General features: G+C 44.4%; 2 protein-coding genes across 4 annotated transcripts; both read left to right on the top strand.

Annotated features, from left to right (window-relative positions):
• Positions 1-570: 570 nt before the first annotated feature.
• On the top strand, positions 571-8196 carry LOC128492108 (A-kinase anchor protein 8-like). 3 transcript variants are annotated; one of them, XM_053464554.1, is made up of 13 exons: positions 571-661; positions 2207-2239; positions 2511-2679; positions 3706-4006; positions 4360-4474; positions 4812-4849; positions 5080-5131; positions 5206-5284; positions 5377-5518; positions 5987-6092; positions 6961-7091; positions 7435-7530; positions 7666-8196. In XM_053464554.1, exons 1-13 carry the CDS (start codon positions 625-627, stop codon positions 7987-7989), a joined length of 1623 nt encoding a protein of 540 aa, XP_053320529.1. In that variant the 5' UTR covers positions 571-624; the 3' UTR covers positions 7990-8196. The 3 variants fall into 3 exon arrangements, with proteins under 3 accessions (XP_053320529.1, XP_053320527.1, XP_053320526.1); XM_053464552.1 differs by having other exon boundaries at positions 579-697; positions 5212-5284; XM_053464551.1 differs by having other exon boundaries at positions 580-697.
• A 1158-nt stretch (positions 8197-9354) lies between these two features.
• Positions 9355-18775, top strand: LOC128491537 (A-kinase anchor protein 8-like). The gene is made up of 14 exons (XM_053463856.1): positions 9355-9385; positions 9781-9816; positions 9915-9947; positions 10600-10738; positions 11225-11432; positions 14437-14521; positions 14968-15017; positions 15715-15754; positions 16324-16399; positions 16710-16908; positions 16992-17073; positions 17155-17285; positions 17570-17665; positions 18231-18775. The coding sequence occupies exons 1-14, from the start codon at positions 9370-9372 to the stop codon at positions 18447-18449; spliced, it is 1410 nt and encodes a 469-aa protein (XP_053319831.1). The 5' UTR covers positions 9355-9369; the 3' UTR covers positions 18450-18775.
• Positions 18776-19631: the final 856 nt, after the last annotated feature.

Genomic DNA, 19631 nt, shown 5'->3' with positions numbered 1-19631 from the left:
TCATATATATATATATATATATATATATATATATATATATTGAAAAAATAGACATGTTAATGGTTTATTTATTTTTTTATAACTTAACAAAATGCAAAGTTAGCGAACAGAAGAAAAATCTAAATGAAATTAATATTTGGTGTGACCGCCCTTTGCCTTCAAAACAAGCGGTTCCTCTGGGTTCTCTCGCACGGCAGGTAGGTCGAATATGTGCAGAGTTCTAATCGCTAGAGCGACACACGGTGTTTCCTGAATTCCGCTACGACTACGATTTTTATTGCGCCTCTAGACCTTTCAACTCTGCGGGATCACCGTGTGGCGTAGTAACGTTCTTAATATGATTGACAGCCACGTGAGCCAATAAAAATGCGTCTAGAGACACATCTAAGGGGCGGGATAAAGCGCTATATCGATCGAATACCGTGTGTTCAGATTGCACGAAAAAGTCGTTCCAAAATGGGCGGGACTTGAGGTGCGTAACTATGACGATTCCTACGAGCGACGAAATAACTCACCAATAGGAGCGAAGGAACAGCACGGCGCACGTCTTTCAGCCAATAGCAATACTGTTGCCTGTGGCTTTGACACCTGGAAGTGTGAGCACTGTGGGCAGTGGAGGCCGAAATGGACGGGAGAACCGGAGCATACCTAGGGGGCGATGGTATGTGGGGTCAAGAGAGCTATGCGGCCGCCAGTGGTAGGAGAACCCGTGATACATAATGTGTGATGTATGGCCTGGGATGCGTGACATATGTTTGCATCTGTGCAGAGTGGGAGCCCACGGACACTCAGGCTCGGGCATAGCGTGGCCAGCTCTGTGTTTTATATATAAATATGCAGATATAACTGTGTATATGTGTATATATTACAGTATTCCGCGCGGTGCATTATGGGGAGGTTCGGGGGGCTGCAGCATGTGTTTTAAGGCATTTCGATCTCTCACGTTGGGTCATCCAGGAAAATGCGAAGTTTTTTTGTGCTGGATGCTGGTTCCCCGCTTTATTCTCGCTGGATGCACCGATATGGGTCGTCTGCCTCTTTTAGGACTAATCCTTCTTTTTCAGGCTCATCATTCACTATGGAAAACACCCTTTTGTAACATTAAAAGCCGGTGGTTTCGTAAATGGTTCTTGCTCTTCTATCTGAGCCCAAACACCCCTTAACGCCTTATCATCCAGCAAACAATAGAACGGCTCAGTCTTAACCCCCCAGCTGGACTCGTGTTAGTGTTTAGTCACTAAAGTGAGAGCTACCAGGAGAGCTGTGGCTTATCCATCTATTGTGAAGACACATCCCCAATAAGTTACCTCCACAGACCCTGTATAATGCATAGTGAATTATATGGGATTCATTCACCTATTACGTTATGCATTATATGGGGAACGGCTCAGCCGTCATGACGTGACACGAGGGAGTTGGAACAGCAGCTCTCCTTTTAGTGAATAGACCCCTCTGACTGATTAGGACCAGCAGCATAACCTCCGAGGTGCTGAAAGCTGACGTCGCGCTGCGTATTTATTATGTGTTGACCAACGAAAGGACTCCCCTTTGCCGAAGAGCCGATACTTGGTCCTCAGCCCTGTCCCGGGCATGTTTAAAAGCTTTTTCATTCCCACCTCTTCTGCTGGAAGGTATTGCACTCGGCCACCACCCTGTCGGCTAAGTAATATTTTCCTGCGTTACATCGAAGTCTGTGACCCTCCAATTTAAGAATTAGATTGTGAGCTCACGTGCGGGGTCCTCGTAAGCCCGCCATTCCCGCAGGGCTCTCCTCTCCTGATGTGTCTATGTATTAATGTATATTTGTTATACATGTGTTAACTGCCCCATTTAAATTGTACAGCACTGCGGTATATGTTGGCGCTCAATAAATAAAAGAAAATAATTAGTTCTAATAATATCCTTGCATTTCTGGACGGCTCCGTTGGGTTCATGATGTAATAGGTTGCTTTGGTGATGTCATCATCCTGTCTACTTGATCTATTTCACAAAACATGTCATGGATGTCTGTTGCCAATTGGGGGGGTACATGCGTGTTATTAATGAGAATAAAAAGCGGTGTAATGATGCATAACGACGCGATGGTGTAACGTGTAGCGGTCGGTGTCATATGGTGGTGTTATTGGAATAAGCTTTTATGAATCTTAGTGTTTTGTATAGATTTTTTTTTTTTGCTTCACAAACCTACGTTTTGATTATTTTGTAGGCTATACGAACTGGAACACAGGAGAAAGCACAGGTATGACCCTAAATATACTTGGGGGGGCTGGGTCTGTAACATGATGTACTAAACACCCTGGGGGGGGACCCTCCTCAGTCACACAATGGGGGGACCCTCCTCAGTCACACAACGGGGGACCCTCATCAGTCACACAACGTCTGCCGCTCATGTGCTGTAAATTGGGGGAAAAAATGCCAGTAAAAGAAACAGTGTTGAAAATGTATTTAGTGATGCCGGCAGCTGCGCGGGTGAGAGGGCCGCTCCGATTAATATGGAGTTCTCTTTGAAGGATATGAACCGTACGACTACTCCTATGACTACGGACCGGGCTCATCTACCTCATACGCTTACACCGAGAAGTCCTGGCAGAACTCGTACCCGACTCCCCCCAGCGATGGCTCCGCGCATTCAGGCCTCGTCAGCGATGGCTTGGAAGCACAGTATATGCCCGCTGCGAGGTAACGGCAAAATCCACGCGCGTTTAATGCGAGCGCTACACGTGCTTTTCATGCTGCGGTCCTTGGTCGTATCTACACTGTGTGTAGTGCTTTCTACTTGGTACAGGGAGGTCAATACCCTGAAATACCCCTCCTTTAAATTAATTGTTAGTCCACCAAGAAGGTATGTTATATTGCGCTATATATATAATATTATTACTATTTATTGTTTTATATAGCGCCATCAAATTCCGTAGCTCTATACAACGGGTAGACCGGACATAACAAGTAGTATTTAACATAACAAATTGACTAACAGAGACAACAGGTGAGGAGAGCCCGGCTCAAACGAGCTTACAGTCTAGAGGATATATATATATATATCACACATTTCCATTCTTATCCACACTGCTGGACTGACACGGCTATCCCAAGCCGTATATTTCACTTCTGACTTGGTTAATATGCTCTGATTACACGGGCATCCGTTATGACCTAATATTTGTCTGCAGTTAAAGTCTGCAGTTAAAGGATCTTTATTGGCGCAATAATAAAAATGGAACTTTCTTTGTACGGTGCTGCAGTTACCACAGGGGATATTTGACACCATAAACACTCAAGCCTGTATGTTTAACCATTATTCTTTTACTAACGCCATACAATAACACACACGCACACACACACTAATGTCCTATGTTCACAAACACGAACGCCTTACAGCAGCACGCTAACACCATACTCACACTCACAGACCGACTCCAGCACTATACATATACACACTGACACTACAGTATACACTCGTATACACACAGGCGCCCGGTGAGGTCATGTAATGAACAAGTTTATCCAAAAAAAAAAGATTTAAATATAAGCGTGTTAGTTATTGGCAGTCTTCTAGTCAATACTTTGTTATACCTCCCTTTGCCAAGATAACAGCTCTGGGTTTTCTCCTGTAATGCCTGATGAGGGATCTGAGACCTTTCTATACGGAAGGTGTATTTTTTTTTTGTTAAATGGTGGTCTGTTATTTCTGTTTTCTCCTTACAGCTCCTATGACGTAAATCAAGGAAAATATGGATATTCAGAAGCAGATGTGGGATATGGGAGCCGGAGGGAGCATCGGCATTCATACCCGCAGCATCGGTCATGGACCGGAAGCCCCAGAGGAGGTTACAGGGGCAACTACGGGGTCCCGGCTCCAATGAGAGGAGTGGGCCGCCCCCCACCGCTTCTTCCTCCAGGACAGTTTCCTGAGCTGGCCGGCTTCCATGGGCTTAGAGCCTTCACGGGGAACTCGTACTTCGGTGGAGGTTTTAAGCAGAGGACAAAGCGAAGTTGGAAGGACCGAGTAAGTCAAAGATCTGTCACCGTTTACTGTAAGATGGGTTTGTGCAGCGCTAGCTATGTGCTTGAGTAAAACGCTGTTTGGCTGCTGTATACAGAGGTGCGGTTCAGAGCACAAGCTTCATATTTAGAGGTCTTTAGAAACCTTTTAAATACATAATTAAGAAAAACCACAACCTCCCCTATAACATGTCTGATCATTTCTAATATTTATTGTAAATTTAAATTTTTTTGGTGTCTAATCGAGAGAAGAATAACGGGCATCGGTCGGTCCGTGCTTGGGGCATTATTGTGTCAACGTGTCTGTGCTCTGGCAAAGAGCCGTAAAGCCGAAAGGTTCTTGTCCTTTCCTTGTAGGCAGCTCAGAGGAAGGCTGCGAGGGATGGGGGAGCCCCTCCAGAAAAGAAAATGAAGAAAACTACTAGTATTGAAGACCCAGAAGCAAAGTCTGAAGAAACGGCATCTGAGGGAGGTGAGTTGTGATAAAAGCTTCGTGCCGGCTTTAGAATAGAAGAAATGAGCTTTGACTCGAACCAAAGGGAGGCTTTAATGTATCAGACTTGTGCGTGGATGTATTGAGGAGCCGTGCGTGTTGGTTACTCAAACTCACTATTGTGTAGTGACCTAGAGCTGCTGGTCAGAGTTAGATGTACCAACTGATGTAGAGTTGCATCACCTGCGCCATTTATATGGGGGTTCCCTAAATACTAGATCAGTGTGGATATATGTGTATATGTATATATGTGTGTGTGTATATATATATATATATATATGTGTGTATGTATATTCATTATATTCTTTTTTTCTAGATGGAGAAGCTGATGTATCAGAAAAAAGTACCAAAGCTGTAAGTACAAAGTATGGTTATTGAACAAACCAGATGTGTGTAAAAACCAACCAGCGCCACACTGCATTGTATTGTATTTCATCTAAAGATCAGCCATTTCTGTCCTAAGAAAATTGTGTTGTGGGGCGAGTGCTTTATTTATTTATTTGTTTTAAATTTTTTTTGCCATCAAAAATTCTTGTAATATCAATGGACCATCTGTAACCTAGTAGTATTCATTTATCTCCTAGGATGCCGAGGACAAGGAGGACGACGGCGGAAACCTAGGGGATGTTGAGAAAGGTAAGAGTCACCTGGAAAAGATCTGAGGACTCGTTATTCTCCTGGCACGGGTTTCATTGAGCCTCTCTTGCCAGGTACAGAAGACAAACCATCTTCTGATAAAAGGCGGCAGGACCCGCAGAACAGGCGCCTGCGTGACAGGATGGTGGAGAGGTGAGTGCCGGAGCGGGTCTGGAAAGCATCGCCTGTCTGACTGCTCTCCCAAACTGCTTTCAAGGTCGGTTCGTCCTTTTTCTCTCTTCCAGGATCCAATTTGTGTGCTCTCTCTGCAAGTTCCGTACGTTTTATGACGATGAGATGACTAATCATTTACAAAGTGACTTCCATAAGGAACATTTCCGCTATGTGAGGGGCAAGCTTCCCCAGCAGATAGCAGATTTTCTGGAGGTACATCTCTCCTTTCCTTCCTCTCACCCCCTTCTTATCGCTTGTCCTGTCCGTAGAAAAAGTTTTCTCCAATGTCCGTTTAGGCCCTCGATAACTTCGAAGGAACTGGTAAAGCCTTCTCGATGGCAGTGCTAATGAATCTATGAATAAGAGGGTCTTGGTGGGTGATTAAGACAAATACTAAAGATAAGTTTACCATTCCATTTCCGTGATATAAATATGCATTATCATCACCAAACCTCTACTGAGATTATCCAACAAGAAGAGTTGAGGTGGCACTGTATCATGGATAGCTAAATCGGTAAGGAGAGTTCCAAAAATCTCCCACATTACCTATACATTATACGGGGCTTAAAGCAATCCAGGAACATCATTGTACGCTAGCCAGGGCTGACGCTGGAGCGCTATGCCATCACCTACATAATTGGCACTGCTTTCCGGTTAACCGTTATCTCCCTGTGCTTCCAGGAATACGTGACCCAAAAGAGAAAAAAGACAGAGGAGCGTCGCCAAGCCATATCGGACCTGAGTACCACCATTCAGCAGATTTACCGGGACCAGGACCTCACACAGGGTAAAGAGCGCCGGAAGACCTCTCATGAAATGCATAAAACAATGAACGTTCATAAATAACCAGCTTTGAGCCAATGCCTTGTAGTCCAATCCCGCTTAACGTGCATTCAGTCCAGATGATGTATACTGCGTGTACATATTTGTACTTCCTTGTTATGTCACGATAGCAGACCTTTTCATTTCATGATAATAGAAAGCGTCCTGCTGCCTGTTTTCCGTGTCGTTTGTTTATGTGGAAGTGGTTGGTCACCAACATGCAGTCCGAAAAACAGTGGGGTCTATTCACTAAAGGGAGCGGTGTCAACTCCCCCACTTCACTGTTAATTATGAAGGGTCCTTGACATAAGATGTGTGTATATATTATATATTTATATATATTATACTGTATCGCTCTGCTTAGTTTTGGATTCATGTGATTTGGGGGATTTATTTTTAAAAATAACTACATTTGAATTTTCAGTCCCTTTCTCATAAATGTGCTCGCAAAGTGAGACCGATCTACATGCGTAAGCTTGAGATTTGGTAACCTCTTCTTAAGACATTACATGGGATGTTCCTCCAAGTAGAAGGGCTGGTCTGGCCCTGTATAATGGATAAGTCAGTGGGTGAGGATACTAAAGAAATCTCCCTGATCTGACTATATATTATACAGACCAGCCAAGCTTTTTCTGCAGCAACAGCTTATTGGGGGATGGGCCCTCATGACCTGTAGGCAATGAGTTCAAACCACAGACACTCCGTTTAGCGAATAAACCCCATTATAGTGTAAAGCAAACGAACCCCATTTTTTCCATTCTCCAGAGTACATCAGAGGTTCGGCCTCCATCCTCATACTTGCTGTTTCCTAATCGAATCTTTACCTCTTTCAGATCTGGGAATGGAGCATTTTGTGAAGAAGGTTGAAGCGGCGCATTGTGCTGCTTGCGATATCTTCATCCCGATGCACTTTGCTGCCCTGCAACGTCATCTCAAGTCCGCTCTTCACAACCAGAACCGCAGGGTACGTTACAGAAAGCGGCTCCTTGTGTACACGGTGTGTGGGGGGTGGGTAGTACGTCAAGGTAAAGGACAGATGTCACTCTTATTATCTAGAGACCCCCATCTTCTTAATGGAGTCAAGCTGTAAAAAGCATGCCGCCTCCCCCCGTTTGTGCAGAACGCATGCGTTCTTTCTAAATGCGTGTTTGGATTCTCTGCTGACCAGCGGTACATCGCAATAAATCCATGCCCGTGAGCGATCTCATTACAGTGCGGGTTTTTCTTGCGTAGCTGTTTTTATTCCTCCTTTTATTGGGATGGGTGGTTTTATTTGCGATATTTCATCCCTGTTTTTCTTTTTGTAGCACGTTATGGAGCAGTCCAAGAAGACCGCGCTGGCGGTGGCACGCAGTATACTGAATAACAAGCTCATTGGGGAAAAACTTGACCGTTACGTAAAGGTGAGGGATTTATGTTCTTCTTCTTCTCTGGGCTCTGTGGATTAGAACAGGTTTGGGATTTTGGAAGAATGTCTGTCTCTCCCATTTCTCTGTGTCTATATCATTGTTATATTGGCACATTTTTTGCTTTTTCAGGGTGAAAATCCATTTACAGAAGACCAAGGTGAAAATACAGATGGTACCAAAGTGACCGGAGGCCCCGCGAAGGAGGAGGCATTAGAGGATTTCACAGCAGAGGAGCCGGTTGAATGTTCATCGGATCAAAATCCCCTGATACCCGAGGCTCCTGTAACCGCGGCAGGAGAAGATCATTCACCGGAGGCGGCTGTTAGCGCCGTGGGGGACGGGGATCCGTCGGAGTTCCCCAAAACCACAGCTGAGGGAGGGGATACAACGGAGGCATCAGAGGGACCAATTATCAGAGATGGAACTGAGGAAGAGAACTCATTCATAAAATAAACCACTGTCCCTCGGGTGTGATCGGTCACCGTGGGGGCTTTAAAGGACTTTGGCTGAACCATGAGTTACTTTACATTATAGAGTCGGGGGGCATATGACTGACGTAACTAGAATGTAACAAAAATCTAATATATGTCATAGGAATTATTTTTTTTGTCTTTTCCATGCCTTGTACCACTATCCTAATAAAACGTCTTTCACTCCTCGTTACCATTCCGATTTCAAATATAAGGGTCTACCTGTAAATATATACTGTGTGTATATAGATGATCATCTGAAGGTCTGCAACATTTTATAGCATGTATATGGAATTCAAGAAATGAGCAACATAAAAGATTTTTAATAGAAACTTTATTTATGGACCAATTTAAATTGCTACATTTCAATTAAACGGGCCTTGTGGTGTATGCGTAAAGCATATGGTATATTCTTTCGTCGTCAACCGTGTATAACAAGCGGATCGTAGGAGCCAAACCAGTATCCGTTTCTGCTGCTGTTTCTGTAGACAGACTGTCTGGAAGCTGCCATGACAGAATAAAAAGATTAATGCCCTGTGATTACAGTGAAAATTGAAGGCTAAACTATGGGGAGCAACAATTCTGATGATCAGTCAGAGCCGATGGCCCCCAGTTATTTAAAAAAAATCTTTCTACTGCTCCTCGCCCATTAGAGAGAAATGTACTTATTGTGTGTTACAAATTAAGGACATGGAGTTATTATTGAACCTCTACACCTGGTCACGATCGCTCTGTATGGGTGGGTTGCCACATGTGGGTGATGGTCTGGGCTCGACGTTTTATGTGACCTGATGATAGCTATTTATAGAACAAAATATTCCATTTAGATTATAAATATACCGTGTGGCATGGAGCCCCGGCGGGGATCTCATGCTCCATGCCACACGGTATATTTATAATCTAAATGGAATATTTTATTCTATAAATTCACTTCCGGTATTAACTTTAACGTATATGACAGCTGATAGGCCCACTTCCGGGCAATCCGGAGTATGTACAGTAATGGGCTGGCTGAGCATGTTGGATATTACAAAACAGCAGCGTTCTAAACAAAAGCCGTGCCCGTGCGCCGCCAGACATGCATATAACATAACAGCGTAATAAAGCGCCATCCGCTATTATTTACTTTCCATAAAATGGAACCTGATCCGCAAGCCGGTACCACAAGAGAAATGCCTCTGCCCTGCCTCCTGCCCATTTCTGTCGCCACTTCCGTAAAGTAGCCAATGGTATTTCGGGTTTCCCCCCAGCTGTCGTCGAGCGCGCGGCTGCCAGCCAATAGGTGCCAGCGCCTGTTGGGGAAACTGTATTAACCGTCAGTGCGCAGTGTTATTGGCCGGAAGTCGTGCCGATTGCTGTGGGGATGGATTCCTATAGGGGTGAGGATATCTCGGCGCTTGTGATTAATGCAGAGTAAAGCGTTATTAGTACCGAATGCGGGCCGTTCGATGATTGGTCACTAGAGGTTGCCATGCGGGCTCTGTCTTTATGTACTAGAAACATGTCAATTTTGGGAAAGAGGTAACTTTGGGGTTTACATGTCAAAAATGATTATGGCCTTATTGCCATAGCAACAACCATGGTCACGTCCCTGCTGATTGGACCATTCCTTTGGTTGCTATTTTAACAAGACTTGTTTTAAGCTTTACACCACGATCATGCACCCCCCCCTTTACCATAATTTTGTAAGTGAAGTATCCATGGTTACAGTGGCAATATATATATATACACACCCCATTTAAGATTGTTGCTGACATCTTTTTGTGTATTTCAGGTTTTGGATCCACAGGAAGAGGGGGCGATCCACAAGGTGAGGGAAATGAATCCGACGCACGAGGTGGCGCAGGATGTGCCCGCCGGGTAATGCCTAGAGTGACGCTTCGGTAATCTTTTATCCTTTGTTTTCAGCGTCGTTTGTGGAGACGACATTCCGATGGCAAAGTAAGAACGCATTCATATAAACTGAAAATTGTGATAACATCGTGGTATATCTGTGTGAAATATATATCTATATATATATATTATCCTTTATATTTATATATATATATATAGTGCCCTTTATATTTATATATATATATATATATATATATATATATATATATATAGTGCCCGTAAGTTTCGCAGCGCTTCTGCATATATATATGTGTGTGTGCACGTGTCTATAGACCACAAAATCCACACATGCTGGGGTTAAAGATAACGAGCAAAAATAAAGCAGAGGAAGCACATATATCGCGGCCATGTTAGCGTATATAATGGCGTCTGTATCACAGTTTATTCCATTCGGTGATCAGTTTTGTTTCTGATACGACAAACCAGCTGTCTGATACGATATGCAGCCGGCATCTTCTAAAGAGAATCATAAAAATAAAGTGATAATGATTGAGCAGAAATATGAACTGATCTTTATCGGTAAAGATGCCAAATATTCACCAGAGATATATGTATATAGATACAGTGTGTGTGTGTTATATGTGGCCGTGTTATATGTAGATTTATTGCAAATGCTGGAAAATGTAAACAAAATCTATTTAGGTGGACATTTTTATAGCAATAAAGAAGACTCATGTTTTCTCCTTTTCATTTTCAATAGGTTTAAACCTCCCCTCAGCGGTTTCTCAGGGCAACCTCTCCTGGGAACGTTCTAGATTGAACCCCTCTAACTCTGCGGTCCCCAGAATCAGCGAGAGCTTTGACGTGATAGCAGCCGAGGCGGCTCGAGCCGCAGACAGGTCCGAGGCTGGGGGCTTTGCTGGGCTTCTTCTCTTGCGCTGGGTTCTCCCTTTCCGTCCCCCATCGTGCAGCCTCTTTACTGTATACAGCCGTCAGTCTGTTGTGTGCCGTAATGTTTTATTTCACTCTTTTACACAGCATGGTTTGAAGTTTTGCTGCATTTAACTGGAAACTCGTTATGGCTTTTAGTTATTCTAGAGAATTTTGTTTTGTCGGAGGGATTGGGTGACATCATAGGCATATGACATAATTTCCTGTCCTTATGTTACTCCTTCATTTCCCACCATCTTTACAAAGATTATTTTGCCTCTTCTTGTGTATTCTGAGGATCACAATGTTGTAAAGCACCCCTAAGGCTGTACCTTGCATGGGTAGGCTATGAAATATAATTCTCCTCTCCCTGATCCTCAGAGAGAAGGAATAAAAAAAGAAAAAGCAGATTTCCCTAACATTCCGAATAAAATGATTCATATTCTCGTTGTCAGACTTCCCTTCCACTCAGGTTTTGAAGTATCCAACGGCTACGGATCGAATTCAGGATTGAACAGGTGCCTCGGGTTCCCGTCATGGCCGAGGAATTCCGGCTGGGGTGTTGATGTGAGGTCGCCCTCCGGCTTTCTGAGCTTGGAAAGCGGATCCAGGAAACCCGGCTGGAGAGAGCGGGACAGGAACGGCTTCCCCCCGCACACAGAGGTCAGTCCGTTTATTTTTCTGTTTGCATCAAAAACAAACAAAATCTGAAAAGTTGTGTAGAAATCACATTTTTAAACCGTCCTGGCACTTTCCCCAAATATTAAATTTTTATCATTCGCTTTTTGTAGCAGAGGAGCAGCCCTCTTTACATTCCTTAGTATCAGGGGCGTAACTAGAAGCCTCAGGGCCCCGGTGCGAGAATCTGTTAAGGGCCCCCCCACCCCCAACCCATCTACCCCCTTCTCAGGCTATCTAACCTCTCCCCCCTTCTCATTATCTACCCTCTCCCTACAGCCCCTTCTCACTATCTACCCTCTCCCTACCCCCCCTTCTCAGGCTATCTACCCTCTCCCTACCCCCCTTCTCATTATCTACCCTCTCCCTACACCCCTTTGTAGGTCACTTACTGGCCTCTGTCTCGCAGCTCTGCCGCGGTGCGCACGGCTTCACTGCTGAGCGCCTGCATACGACGTCATATGCCGGCGCTCAGCGTGAAGCGCCGGCACCTGAGACAGACGCCTCACGCTCCCACCACTGCAGTCAGGGGAGGGCTGGCAGCCTAAGGCCTGGGGGCCAAGTCTAGTGAAGTGGCCCATTGCGCCACCGAATCAGCACACCATCCATGCCCATTTTTTCCTGATTTTCTAACGCATATTGATGTAATGTGATGGTACTGGGAGTGAAAAAGAATATGTTTAATACATTAAAAAACAGCTAATCTTTGTAAAAAAATAAAAATTTAAATAAGGAAAAATTGGACCCTAGGCATTTCCTTGGGCCCCTGCCTGTAATCATCCCCAGAGTCCCTTTGTCCCTCATTCACTAAGCCACACCTCTGTTTTACTTACTCCCTGTAGTTCAGGTATAGATCAAATAAACAACACATGTAAACAGCACGTGCATGTATAGATCAACTGAATAAGAAATACAAACCCTGTATTTGCAGGTATACATAAATAATGTATGGAAACATAGTACAGCAGATACAGATCAACAGAATAACACACAAACCCAGCATTGCAGGTACAGATCAACTGGAAATCACATAACAACTAAGCATTAAAGGTATAGATAAAACCCCCTAAATTACAGACATAGATCACAGAAAGCCAGCCCTGGTCTCCACACTGCCCACATAGAACCCGACCAGCACCAAGATAACATTAACAAATTACAGTCTAGAGTGAGACAACTTTGTCCCCAAACAGCCCAGCGTGAGCCAATTTTGTCCCCAAACAGCCCACCCTGACACCAGTACAAGCTCTGCAACACCGACACCCAAACACACACCAGGACAGGCTCTGCCACACACCAGGACAGGCTCTGCCTCACAGACAGTCAAACACACACACCAGAAAAGGCCCTTTCACACAGACACCAGGACAGACTCTGCCACATCAACACCCAAACACACACCAGGGCAGGCTCTGCCACACCAACACCCAAACACACACACACACACACATACACACACACACTAGGACAGGCTCTGCCACACAGACACCCATACACACACACACACACACCAGGACAGGCTCTGCGACACTGACACCCACATCCAAAATGCTTTCCACACTGGTTTGCTGTTTGTTTGTTTTCCCCCCCTTGTGTATTGATGCCCCAGCCACCCCCCAGCCACTTTGGTTTTAATGTAGGTCCCCTCCACACCCTTGTGTATTGCCCCATGTGGATTTGTGCCCCCAGCCAGCCCCCTTTGTACATTATGCCCCAACACCCCTGTGTATTGATTTATGTGATGTCCCCAGCCAGCCCCCCTCCCTTGTGTATTGATGTTCCCCTTTGCATTGTTAATGTCAATAATGTATATTGAACCCAGCCACCCACCCCCCACCTTTGTGTATTGATTTATGTGGTGCCCCAACCACCCTGTTATGTACTTATACCCCCTAGCCACCCCCATTTTGCATTTAATTGTTGTCCCAATGCAGCCCCCCCTTTGAATATGGCTCCCCTTCTGCCTATTACCCCAACTATTTTTTTTATTTTTTTAATACTTGCGTTTTTGCTGTCATTCCTCACTGCTGCTGTCCTCCAACGTGTTCTAGCTGTCACGAGGAGCTGTTCCGTGTGACTCCGCCCCCTTGAGCGGCCCATCACATTGATGATGTGACGTGCCGCTCAAGGGGGCGGAGTCACACGGAACAGGACATTGTGCAGGCACGCTGGCCGCTTAATGATTTTAAAGCGGCCAGCGTGCAGTTGGGGCAGCGCTGAGGCAAGCGGCAGCGAGCAGAGGAGACAGAAGGGCCCTGGGGTTCTGTCAGTCAGGAGCCCCAAGGGGTGCCGAGCGGTCGTTTTCAGCAACCGCTCGGCACCCCTTGGGCCCCCCTGACTGGCAGAACTCCAGGGCCTGGTCGCAGTCGCGACCCCTGCGACCCCGGTAGTTCCGCCACTGCTTAGTATCTGCATATTGTTCCTCCCCATTACGTATCCCCAGATCTGTCAGCCTTTGTGAGGTTTTTAGCTAAAAAAAAATAAAGAAGAAACGTTGGGTGTTGCTGTGTTTAGATGCAGACCTCCGTTTTCTCTGGGCACGCGTTTCTCCTAAACGGGTAAGCCAACTGGCTAAAACTAAACAAAAAATACACACTATATAGATATATATTTAGTAAATGACTTCATACTAAAAGCTGTAAACGGGGGGGGCAGGTTGTCATCAAGTTATTTTGTCCCTCGCAGTGCTTTTCCGCGTACCTAAAGCATAACGGAGCGCACTGCGCAACAAAGCCTCGAACCCAGCGAGACCCTTCAGTGCCGTCCGCACCGTTTGCTTGGGGGGTCGAGGATTTCAATTATTTTTCCTTTCTAAATGTTCTCTTTTTAGACCCAATCTCATGCAGTCTTATAGTAAATGATTATATTTAATTATACAGCGCCAATAGATTGTGTACGTCATACAGGTCATACGTCATACAGGTGCAGGAGAAGAGGGGGCTTACGATCTATTCGACCTACAGGCTAAACTCTTCTCTCTTTGCTAAAGGTCTGCGGTTTGGCCTCTGCAAACAAATTCACAGGGTACAAGAAAAGCAAGAAAAAGAGAAAATTCCAGAAAGAGGAGCCTACTGGTGAGAAATTCTTCTTTTTGGTATATTATTTAGTGGATTTTAATAGATGTGATCCTTAGAATCTGTTGTTAAAATGTAATATTATTGACTCGTGAAGATTGTACAGAATCTTCAGTAGGGATACAATAAATAAATCCCATGGAATAAAATAAACGGTATATGTATCAGAAGCCCACCTAACGTGTATACCGTGAGTGGCGGCCGTCTTTACGAGGGAACTGTGTGATTTTTTTTTTTTTGATTTTTTTTTCACCCCTGTTGTCTCTCCCGTGTTCCGTTTTTTGGCTGTTGATTGGTTCAGACAGGCTCTGTAAGGTTGGTTGGAGAGACAGAAGAACATCCTGCCTCTCCAATCAATGACTATATGTCGTCATAAGAAATGTTTATGGTTAATAGATAACGAGGTCCTGCTTATTCCATCGGTTAATATTCTCCTTGTCTTCCAGATGAAGGAAACTCTCACCATCATTCAAGAGACACTGCAAAGAAAGTAGATGTGAGTATTGTGGGATACGTGACTTTTTGCCCCCCCCCCTGTTATTAAGGAAATTAATGAAATTGTGCCGATCTCAGCTTCCTGATCTATTAAACTTGAAATCAAAGAAAAACGCCAACCAGATTTCGTTAATTCTCATTTTAACAAACACATTGGTCCCCCCCCGCCCCTGCTGGTGACCCCTGACTATGTGGTGCGACTGGCCTTTTTTTGTCTAGTTTTGCTGCGTTCCGTAACCATATACAAACCTTTGCAGACTTTTCTGCGCGGTTTTTTGTTTGTCGTTACTTGTTTCACGTTTCATATATTGTAACGTTATTTGCCGCTACATTGTATTCTCCAGATTCTCTTGTGCCTTTTTCATCACTGATGGCGCCTGCGCGACTCTGGCATGCGGTACTCATATGATCCTCTTATGTACATGTCTTTGTATTCTACTGTGTGATACCATGGATTGTTCTTGCCGTGTTCATTTACATTTATTTTGTGTAACCTTTGCACACTGTACACTGTCATCCTTGTGTTTTATCGATGTGCATGTCTCAATAAACGGAGAATTGACAAAAAAAAAAAAAAACACATCGGTTTGGACGTTTTGCACACTTTGATAGATTTTGCAGATGGAGTAATAAGACGACGTCGCGGCCTCATCACACGTAGTCTCTTTAATGTCGTTCTTTAATGTGTTCTCGTACAGGGGAAGGACCAGGATGCGCAGAATGACAACGGAAAGAAAGGTCAGTGTGTTCAGTGCCTCGTTATATATCACATGGAAAATATCTCAACAGTTTGAAGCCAATAATTGCATTTAAATACCCCGCTGGCCTAATATAACTCTTTGTGCGCTTGGGAAGGTGCCGGCCCCGCCTGGGGGGGACTGAGTTTGTGGGAGAGTTAGTTTCAACACGCTGATTTCAAGGTGCAGTATAAAGGGTTAACCCTGACCCTGACAAGAAGGCCTCCCCACAAAGTGTGAAATGGCCGTGCATAATGCATAATTCAATCAGGTGGTGGAAGTATGTCTTATACAGAGCCAGCCCAGCTGTTCTTACAGATGAAGTGAACTAGTCCTTTATAATGCCGGTGACTGCTCCTCTTAGTAAATAAACCTTTATTTCTTACTTCAATCCAGTACAGGCACAGAGCTCTACCAAACCTTTGCCATATATAGTTATGTTTGTGTATGTGTATGCGTGTGTGTATGTGTGTGTGTGTGTGTGTGTGTGTGTATATATATATATATATTGTGTGTATTTATAATATACTGTATGCAAATTTTGTTTCTTTGTTTTTTGGGTTTTTTTAGATGACAAAACTGTTGATGACCTAAAACCACCAAAGAAGAAACCGAAGTCATCATGTGCATCAATGTTAAATAACAAGTAAGGAATACTCAGTTTTTTTTATTGCATGTACCCGTGAAATCGTCCATGTAACGGTATGTTTTAGGTGCTCTCGTTCCATGCTGTTGCTGTCTCCAAAGACAGACTTGGTTACCTGTAGAGTTTAAAAGCTTAGTAAACATTTTAGAACATTGTGGTGGTTTCAAGATGCGTGCGATAAGTTGATTAGTTCTACCTGCTGTGAGGCACTGGGCATACTAGGCATGCGTCTTCTCCCCAGTTGTTACAGAGCAGGAAATTATTTTGGAGAGGTACGCTGCCTCTTCACAGCCACTTCCTTGTTTTACAGGGATACGGCTGTAGAGGAAACGGAACGCACGGACGGCCCCAGCGGCAATGCTTCCGGTATATACTTTTCGTGCAAACTGTGCCGCTTCCGCACTGAAGATGAGGCGGAAGTCCAGAGGCATTTCAAGAACGCTCAGCATGTTGAGATCATGAGGATTTTATACGAGTCTCTACCCAGGAGGGAGGTGGACTTTATAAAGGTGACATGAGCAGAAGCGGTCAAACCTTGGGTGACTCCTCTCAGCTCTGTGCCGTGATGTGCATTGTGTTCTGTGTTCTGTAGGAATTCATGAGCAATGAGCTCAAGCTGGTGTCCCGTGAACGACAGAAGAGGAATCTAGAGCCCCAAAAGTATGATTTTAGAGGTATTGGAGGACTTTCAGTGGCTCCTTTCTGTCAGCAGAAGTGCCTCATTTCTGAGTACAATCTGTTGGTTTTTGGTTTAGGTATCGGACAGGAACATTATCTCCATCGCATCGAAGCCGCTCACTGCATTGCCTGTGATGTCCTCATTCCAGCTCTTCCTGAGCTCCTGGCGGACCACGTCAAATCCCCGACCCATGGGCGGAATCGCAGGGTGAGCGTTCCCGTTGCCTGTCTGTAGTTACTGTGGTGTCTTTTCAGCTGTGGATGTTATGTTGTCTCTGTTCCGGCACACAAAACGCCGCGTGACACTGCCTTCTATAACTTTATATTTTTTATTATAATGCCACAACGTTACACAACCCCCTTACGGCTTTGTCTTAATTTAAACCTCTTAATGTCTTGTTGTCTTCGGTTTCTGTTTCCTGGCCAAGCATCCCTTGAGTGTTAGTAAGCATGGACACCGTCCTAACCATACTCTCAACACTTCCCTGACAGGCTAAGTTTGAAGAGACCCGAGATAAATGTGTCATAGCAGCAAGGATGTTATTAAGAGATAAAAAAGTCAATCCATTGCTGGAAAGGTACGCCAAGGTGAGTGTGATTTGAGAGGACAGGAAAAATATAACCAAGTGCGTTTGAAGTAAAAAGGTCCAAAAGACAACCAAGATGCTGAAATATGGGATTGGTTGGCTTTAGGAGATGGTTGAATGTTTATCTGAAGGGCTGAAAATCTGTGGATTAATGCTCAGGAGCCGGTGCTTTAGCACTGGATATGTACTCGTTTTATTTAAGGTTGCTTTCCTTTCTGCACATTGGGGTTTAATTACTAAGTGGAGAGTTGTGGTTTCAGCTCCCTCAATTCACTAGGAAAGGGCAACACTGGCAAATGTATCCAACAAGAAGGCTTGAGTTGACCCTGTATAAAGTAATAAGGCAGGAGATTTTGGCAAAACCTGACTTAGTTAAACAGGGCCAGCCAGGTGCTTCCTATAGCACCCCTTCCCCAAATGTAGGGAAAAGCAAAGAAGTTGAAACCACACTTCTCCTGCAAATGCTCCCTTGAATAGACTGCAACATACACCTGGGCCTCGTACTGACACTGTCCATCCTACCACTTTCATCGAGATGATATTACTTTTTCTTCTGTCTTCCTCAGGGTGATAATCCCTTCCAAGATATGGAGGAGGAGTACATGGCAACATTGGAAGACCTTGTGCCTGAAGAAGATGTGGTTTCAGATTGTGAGACGGAGGGCAAGGAAGACCATGGCCTGGCTGAAGACCAGGAACCATCTAGGTCTGTGCACACAACAGCTGCTGATGATGATGATGATGATGATGATGATGGTGATGATGCCACCACAGAAGCTCCATGAACAACTGAAGCAATGGAGCAAACCCAAAAACAACTGTGGTTCACCAAGCTAAATGCTTGGGTCACTTCATCAAGCCCTGGTTCCTGTGTGATGGCACAAAACTTAATTTACTGTTATTTAAGGCAAGACTTGTGTCGCAACGACCCAGACCCAGGCTATAGCCAGGTCTTCTGAAATTGGCTATGCTTTCAATACGAGAGGTAAAGGTTTATAATGGCCCAGTTGGACTTGTCATTATGTAGGATGATGATAATGAGGGACAACCAGTTTGCCATTGGCTATGCGAAGCTGTGATATTGAGGCAATAAACCATACTTAAGAAGTCACGGTTGAAGTTTGTGAAATTGGATATCTCCTGGGAAAATATTGTTCATAAAAGCAAGAAGTATCACAGCTGTTAAACACCCTGGTGAATAACACATTTCAGTTGCAATTCGTTAAGGTTTGCTGTTCAATCAGAAAACCAGCATGGTTGTCAGTCCTGCCACTTATTGTTACCTTCCTATAATGTACATTTAAAAATGTATCCTCTGCTCCCTATTGAGTTATGATTCATTCAAACCCAATCCCTCCTACCATTCCCCTAAACCCTGCTCAGGTCTGTTGCCCATTTTCAGCCATTGGCACCCCAACAATGACACCATAAATCAGATGGTCTACTGGGCACCATACGCATCACAGCCTCACTCTGTCCTTTCGATTTTAGTTTAGCGGTTGGAAACTTTTATAAAACTAATGTATTTTCCTGTCATGTAGTTTCCTGTCGTCATGGATACTGAATGTAAATGGTAAGTGTGAACAGTTTGGTGGATTAAAGATGAAAGCTACAGTGTCTTTTATACAAGGTCTGCTGCTTATGCTTTTAACTTCATTTATTCATTCGGTTCTCACTATTCCTCCTCAATCACGTGGAAGCTGCCCCCACGTTATTTGGGAAGTCACTCAACAGGCAGGAAAACACCTGTTACTTTTTATTGCGGTCATACTTGACTTCATGCATAGGGGCAAGAAACATTGGATTCTTACCTGAGAATTCTTGTTACTCCTGGTAGCACAGGAGATAGCTCAGCCTATCCGAACAGGGCAGAAAAGAATAAAACCCCCAGAATCTGCCCCTTTACCCACAGTGAATACAAAAGACCAAATACGGAAAACCAATAAAATTATTTAGGAGGGCTTCAA

Source organism: Spea bombifrons, chromosome 4 (assembly GCF_027358695.1).
Source record: "Spea bombifrons isolate aSpeBom1 chromosome 4, aSpeBom1.2.pri, whole genome shotgun sequence".
NCBI classification, from domain to species: Eukaryota; Metazoa; Chordata; class Amphibia; order Anura; family Pelobatidae; genus Spea; species Spea bombifrons.
The sequence above is the reverse complement of the archived record's forward strand: the minus strand, read 5'-3'. Positions and strand labels throughout refer to the sequence as shown.

Excerpts from the sequence above, each read along its gene's own strand:
- LOC128491537 (XM_053463856.1), top strand. Across the intron at positions 9,948-10,599 it reads GACGACATTCCGATGGCAAA|GTTTAAACCTCCCCTCAGCG; the intron begins GTAAGAACGCAT and ends CATTTTCAATAG. Across the intron at positions 11,433-14,436 it reads GCTTCCCCCCGCACACAGAG|GTCTGCGGTTTGGCCTCTGC; the intron begins GTCAGTCCGTTT and ends TCTTTGCTAAAG.
- LOC128492108 (XM_053464551.1), top strand. The coding sequence starts at position 625 with ATGGACGGGAGAACCGGAGCATACCTAGGGGGCGATGGTATGTGGGGT. Across the intron at positions 2,680-3,705 it reads CAGTATATGCCCGCTGCGAG|CTCCTATGACGTAAATCAAG; the intron begins GTAACGGCAAAA and ends TTCTCCTTACAG. Across the intron at positions 4,850-5,079 it reads CAGAAAAAAGTACCAAAGCT|GATGCCGAGGACAAGGAGGA; the intron begins GTAAGTACAAAG and ends TTTATCTCCTAG.